The 7031-nt window shown below is 34.2% G+C and overlaps 1 protein-coding gene across 3 annotated transcripts; it reads right to left on the minus strand.

Annotated features, from left to right (window-relative positions):
* Nucleotides 1-828: 828 nt before the first annotated feature.
* LOC102607999 (WAT1-related protein At5g40240-like) lies at nt 829-6821 on the minus strand. Of its 3 annotated transcripts, XM_025095299.2 has the most exons (8): nt 6395-6821; nt 6231-6299; nt 6003-6116; nt 5508-5578; nt 5326-5399; nt 5074-5232; nt 4815-4966; nt 829-1186 (listed from the first exon to the last, which is right to left on the minus strand). In XM_025095299.2, the coding sequence occupies exons 1-8, from the start codon at nt 6589-6591 to the stop codon at nt 1009-1011; spliced, it is 1014 nt and encodes a 337-aa protein (XP_024951067.2). In that variant the 5' UTR covers nt 6592-6821; the 3' UTR covers nt 829-1008. The 3 variants fall into 3 exon arrangements, with proteins under 3 accessions (XP_024951067.2, XP_006470386.2, XP_006470387.2); XM_006470323.4 differs by having other exon boundaries at nt 5326-5578; nt 6395-6818; XM_006470324.4 differs by having other exon boundaries at nt 5326-5578; nt 6401-6813.
* Between the last annotated feature and the right edge of the window lie 210 nt (nt 6822-7031).

The following is a 7031-nucleotide window of genomic DNA, read 5'->3' on the forward strand; positions in this document are numbered from 1 at the left end:
AACAGAATTGAATCCATAAATTCAGTTCTTAATAAATCCAATAGGACCATGGGAAAAATAGGGAAGTAGAAGGCACCCGAAAATGATAGCAAGTGTGAAGGTAAAGGCAGCTGAAAATGATAGCAAGAAATGGAAAGCTGCATGTTAGCGCCTTGTAGCCTAGTATCTGAAAACAATCCACTTTGCTGTATATTTCCAACAAGGCCAAGGAGGCAGATTTTGGAGAGGAGTGGGAGCTTTGAATGATGGAAGCACCACTGCACTGCATATTTCATACAAATATAAAATATAATGTAATCAATATTATTAATGGTTTCTCAAGAATTTATAACAAAATATATCATTTGATGATTTCTAGACAGAGAGACCTGGGGAAGATGATTGACAAAGGGAGAAGAATAAGAGTGGCAATGGCAAACAGTAGGCGAAGACATAGGAGCTCATTAATTCCTTTTATAAAGGCTGCCTTGAATAAAGTGAATGTCGTAATACTTTTGATAACAGGATAATTTAAGAGTGGATAAATAAAAGAGTCAACATGTTAATTTAATTAGTAAAATATTGATACTAATAATCTCAAGTTCAAATAGCATACACGTAGATGCGCTTTCCTTTAAAAAAGAAAATTTTGTGATTTTAGTTTATGCTCCAATGAGTTCGTAAATCAACGCTATCTGTCAAAAAAAAAAAAATCATCGTTATAACCAAATTCACTTCTCCCAAATTTCTCCAACTTGCATCTTCGCTTCTCCATTAAATTTTTAGTACCAATTTCAATTAATTAAAAATTATTTTGCATGTGTCTTTACTTCATGCCTCACATAAAACTTAGATTCAACTGTAATTTGATTGTTTTCTGGTAGAAAATGCTGATTAATTCTTTATACAATTTAGCTCCACAATTTTAAATATACATTCTTCTGCCCTTAATTAACATAATCAAGGGATTTCATCAGACATTAATTTCACACCAATATGACTCTGCATTTCCTTAATTGCTACCATCTGCTACCATTTATAATCTGTGTCTTCAACTTTAACACTTTGCAACAAAGGGGTCGTATTATCAGATGAAGCTCTCACTCCCAGGCTAGCGAAGCCAGAGTCATCGTTTGCCACTTCTTCATTAGCCTTCCCCCATAATACAGCATAAAATCCTACGCATATTACTACTGCTCCAATGACACTGCAACATTAGGAACACAAAAGACAAATTAATTAATCATTGCTAAAACAAATTAATTATAAACAGATCAATTAAGCAAGTAATAATCAAAAGGTTATGAAATCGATGAGTGAAATAAGGCCACAGCTAAAATGAAATTGGAAGAAAATGAAAAATAAACACACAAGAGGATACCTACGTCTAAGGACGAAGATAGAAGAAAAATATTTTACTAATGAAATAAAGATTACAAATATTATAATATTTTGGCTCACTATCCAGAATTCCAATACACCCAATCTCTCAAATTACTAAAACAAGAGCTTAAAGCTATAACACTCTCAACCACTTAATTTCTCTGTAAAGAAGAGAAAAGGAATTGAAGAAAAATGGGAATACCGAGAGGGGAAATGAAGCATTCTATTTATAGGTTTCATTTCCTCTTTTTTCTAATTAAAATAATATATTTTTATTATTTTATTATTTTTTCTTCCACTGCCTTTGATATCTTTCTTCTTCTTTCTTCTTTTTTTCTTTCCAAAATTTTGGCATGGAATAAAAAATTGTGGCTTTCAAAATGGGTTGGCTTCTAAAATTTGTCAACTTTAACATTTTCTCACTTGGAGATTTGATTGAAAACCAATCAATCTCCACATCACCTTTTCTGCTACGCCATTATCATGTTACTTTACGTCTCTACTAGGCCACAAGAGGATCTACTCCATGCAAATTTGTCAATATTAATAGGCTTGGTCATAACATCCGCTAGGTTCTCATTTGTATAGATTTTCTGTAAATCTACATTTCAGAGACAATTCACGATGGCATTCACTCTTTAACAGAATGAAGTGGCAGAGTAGATGAACAGAACTCTTACAGAAAAAAATAAGAGTTATGTTAAGGACTACGGGTCTACCCAACTAATTATGGGCATAAGCGGCCAAAACTACCTATTATATAGTAAATCGGTCGCCATCAACAGCAATTGAGTTGAAGACACCAATGAAAATATGGAATGGAAAGCCAACTGATTACTTATACCTACATGCATTTAGATGTCTTCTGTATGTGATGTACAATGCCCAAGAAAGAACAATGTTAGATAAAAAATCTAGAAAATGCATCTTCTTAGGATAAACTGATGGAGTGAAGTCGTTTGTTGGGCCCCACGACCCACAAAATAATCATCGACAGAGATTTTATCTTTATAGAAGATCAATTGTAAAGGAGATATGAAGATGATAGCACTGTAAAAGAAAAGTCAGAGACTGTACCAGTATATGTGAAAAATAATCTGGAAAAAGAAGATTTAGATTCTTCTGAAGCAGCACCAGAGCACGAAGAACAATAATCAGTCGAGTTCAAGGTGAGAGACGACTGCTAGTGTGACACTCGGATTATGTTACAGAGATCAATGTTGCATACTATTTTCTAACAGAGGATGAATAGCCATCAAATTTCCATGAAATTTTAAACAACTCAGATGTTGCTTTGTGGATGACAGTAATGCAGGAAAAAATTGAAGCCCTACACAAGAATAAGACATGAGAACTTGTACCACTACTACGAGGAAAGAAAGCCATTGGAAACAAATGGGTCTACAAGATCAAACGCGATGGCAATGACCAAGTGGAGCAGTATCGTGAAAGATTAGTGGTGAAAGGATATGCTCAGAAAGAAGGTATTGACTTCAACGAGATATCTTATCCGGTGGTTTGACTCACAACAGTCAAAGTAGTCTTGGCAACGTGTAGTACATTTGACCTACATCTAGAATAATTAAATGTGAAAACTACATTTTTTTCATAGAGAACTTGAAGAAAAAATTTATATACTATAACCAGAAGGTTTTGCTCCAAAGGGTAAAGAGAACTTGATTTGCAGGTTGAACAAATCTCTATATGGTTTCAAACATGCGCTAATGTGTTGCTATAAGAGATTTGATTCCTTCATTATAAATCTTGAATACAATAGATTCAGTTCAGATCATTGTGCATATTACAACAGGTTTGAGGATAATGATTTCATCATTCTGTTGTTGTATGTGGATGATATGTTGGTAGTAAGTCCCAACAAAGATCGAGTCCAAGAGTTAAAGACACAATTGGCTAGGGAGTTTGAAATGAAGGACTTGTGACCAACAAACAAGATTCTAGGAATGCAAATTTATCGAGATAGAAATAATAGGAAAATTTGACTTTCTCAGAAGAACTACTTAAATAAAATCTTGCAATGCTTCAACATGTAAGATTGTAAGTCAATTTTTACCCCACTTCCTGTTAATTTCAAGTTATCCTCAAGTATGTGTCCTAACAATAAAGCAGAAAAAAAAGGAGATGACTCGAGTATGGTATTCATCAGCGATGTGAAGTTTAATGTTTGCTTGATATGTACAAGACTAGACATTGCACAAACAGTAGGAGCAGTCAGTCTATACATGGCGAATCCTGGTGGAGAACATTGAAAAGTTGTAAAGAGGATCCTGAGATACATCAGAGGAACCTTAGATGTTGCATTATGTTACGGAGGATTAGAGTTTATTGTCAGGTGCTATGTGGATTTAGATTTTGCATAAGACTTTGATAAAAGGAAATCCACTATTGGCTATGTGTTTACACTTGCAAAATGAGTTGTAAGCTGGGTTTCAAAACTGCAGACCGTTGTGGCTCTATCTACAACAAAAGCAGAACACATGGCAGCTACCCAAGCTTGTAAGGAAGCTATTTAGATACAAAGGTTATTGGAGGAGCTCGGGTACAGACAAGAGAAAATTTCTGTGTTTTGTGACAGTCAAAGTGTCTTGCACATTATGAGGATTCTAGCATTTCATTCCAATACAAAGCACATAAGAGTTCAGTACCTCTTCGTTTGAGAAGTAATGGAAGACGGAAGTGTGGATTTACAGAAAATGCATACGAATGAGAATCTAGTGGATGTTATGACAAAGTCTGTTAATAATGACAAGTTTGCATGGAGTAGATCCTCTTGTGGCCTAACAAAGACGTAAAACAACATGATAATGGCGAACTAGAAAGGCGATATGGAAATTGATTGGTTCTCAATCAAATCTCCAAGTGGAAGAATGTCAAAGTTAGCAAATTCTAGAAGCCAACCCATTTTGAAAGCCACAATTTTTTATTCCATGCCGAAATTTTGGAAAGAAGAAAAAAAGAAAGAAAAAGAAAGAAGAAGAAGAAAGAAATCAAAGGTGGTGGAAGAAAAAATAAAGTAATAATAATAATACATTATTTTAATTAGAAAAAGAGAGGAAATGAAGCCTATAAATAGAAGGCTTCATTTCCCCCTCTTGATATTCCCATTTTTCTTCAGTTCCTTTTCTCTTGTTTACAGAGAAATTAAGTGGTTGAGAGTGTTATAGATTTAAGCTCTTGTTTTAGTGATTTGAGAGATTGAGTGTATTGAGATTTTGAGTAGTGAGCCAAAATATAAAAATATTTGTAATTCTCATTTCACTAGTAATTTCTTTTTGTCTTTGCCCTTGGACATATGCTAAAAAGCGAACCACGTAATTTTTTGATGTCCTCTTGGGTACTTATTTTTCATTTTCTTCCAATTTATTTTAGTTGTGACCCTGCTTCACCCATCGATTTCATAACACAAAAGCGAGTTGATTAATTAAATTAATTACCTCCCGAGATGGAGTGTATCACCAAGGAATATGATACCCGTAATTGCTGCAATGACAACTGATAATGGCTTGAAAATTGCTATGTACACAGGACCCTTCAGGCGTAATCCCCACGTATGAATAATTGTATTAAAGGACGGTCCAAGAAATGCCTGAAAAGCAAATAACTAGAATTAATCTCAGCTTACACATTTTCATCATTTGCAACCTTTTTTTTTTGTTCACATTTTTTCCGCAATCTAATCTATTTTCTTCTTACCGAGTATACAATTGAAACCAATGCTACATCAGGTTTGAGTCTCCATAAACTCAAATCCGGTTCCGCAAACAAACATAGGGGTACTGCAATTACGGCGGCGAACAAGTTGTAGAGGAAGGCTACTAGTAGCTCTGCTGGATATATATTGATAATTTGTGTCTGTTAAAAATGTCATAGAATTAAACTTTATAATTAATCACTGGAAGATTATGGTTAATTTTTGGCTGCATTGCAGGGTTTAATTTTTCATACCAGGAGAATGGACCAGATTGAAAGAAGGAAGCATTGAGCTGCGAGCAAAAAGCCGCCAGTGACCCAATTTGATACTGATGGTGAGCCCATAAGCCAATGAAGTGAGTTTGTTGAATGAGTTGAAGAAGGTGAAGTACCGAGAAAAATTGTTGGTCCCTTATAAAGAACCACCACTAATGCACCTGATATTGATACCATCGTCCCAATGATTTTAGCCTGAGTGCTTAAAGTCCTTAAAGCCAGCTTTTCCATCCTTTTGGAGTCATGAAATAAAAATATGCATCCCCCATGATGGCCAACGATTAAAGTACATATATTAAATGAAACAGATGCTATATTATTAGCCGGTGCTTAATTGGTAAGACCAAAATTTACAATCGGCCAAAGGATATGAGCCCCAAAGTGAGCTAAAAAATAATAATAATAATAATTAAAAAAAAGATTTGTGGCTTGACCCAAAAAATTGAGCGGGTAGATAAAGAATTTGCGCATAAAGGAAATCGAACTTGAAAGTTGAAACCTTTTCACTGATAACAAAGTATTTGATTGAAAAACTTAAATAAATAAGTATTTAAGACACGTGGAAGAAATTATTAAAGTAATTTCAGTTAGCTCACGAATTTCTTTAACCAAGACAGTAGTGAAGTGAAAAAAGAGAAAAGGAATTATTGAAGAACCTGAAAAGAATGGCAAGTGTGAAGGTAAAAGCAGGAGTAAGATTGCTGATTGCTGAAGAAAGAGTTGGAGAGCTACATGCTATTCCAGTATAGCCGAATATCTGAGACAAAACCCTGTTTCAATTTAATTCCGAAAAATCAGCACTAGCATGCTGTTGATTTATAATCAAAATATAAAAGAAGAATAATCAAATTACAATCAGTCTTTTATTTGAAAAAAAAAATTACCCAATAAAGGAAAGGAGGATGATTCTTGAGAGGATAGAGAACTTGAATGATGGAACCACTGTTGTTGTGCTGCATATATATATTAGACATACTTATCAACACAATTATTCAATATGATGAACAAATTAATTAATAAATAGAAGAGAGGGTGAATAAAGAGAGACTTGTACTTGCGAAAGATAAGGGGCAAAGGGAGGAGGGCAAGAGTTGCAAGAGGATAAGAGTAGGCAACAAAGACATAGTAGCTCAGCCCTTTGGAAGCAGCTGCCTTGAATAGAGTATTTAAGCCAACTGTGGTGCACTCCACGGCAACCGTGGCTGATAACAACAACGCTTCCCTGAAAAATTTCCTCCTCTCCATTTCTTGTTCTTGATGTTAGAATTTTATATTTCTGTTTTTTCAGCTTGGTGGGTCGCTCTGGTCTCTAATCTCTTCTCCATCCTCCAATAATAAAAAATGAATTAATGTCCTGTCTCCTTCTTGTGTATCAAAATATCTAACAAACCTTTTGTTAGTGCTGCACCATCATCTAGAAAGTGACATATTCCTTATTTCGTGCTCGAAACGAAAATTTCTCTGACCTTCACACTTCGGGCGAAGATAGCTGCTTCCATAGGGCATAATATCTACAAAATTCGAATATAACGTTTACATCTTAGCCGATGTGTCATTCTTCAATAAAAAATATAAAATTTAAAAAAATTTTAAAAGTATGAGAGGAATAAATTTAAAATTATATTTTGAGAGTTAATTTTATATTTATTATGATTTTATATATATTCTCATATATATTATAAAAA

The sequence above is a fragment of the Citrus sinensis genome, chromosome 2 (genome assembly GCF_022201045.2).
Source record: "Citrus sinensis cultivar Valencia sweet orange chromosome 2, DVS_A1.0, whole genome shotgun sequence".
Lineage (NCBI taxonomy): Eukaryota > Viridiplantae > Streptophyta > Magnoliopsida > Sapindales > Rutaceae > Citrus > Citrus sinensis.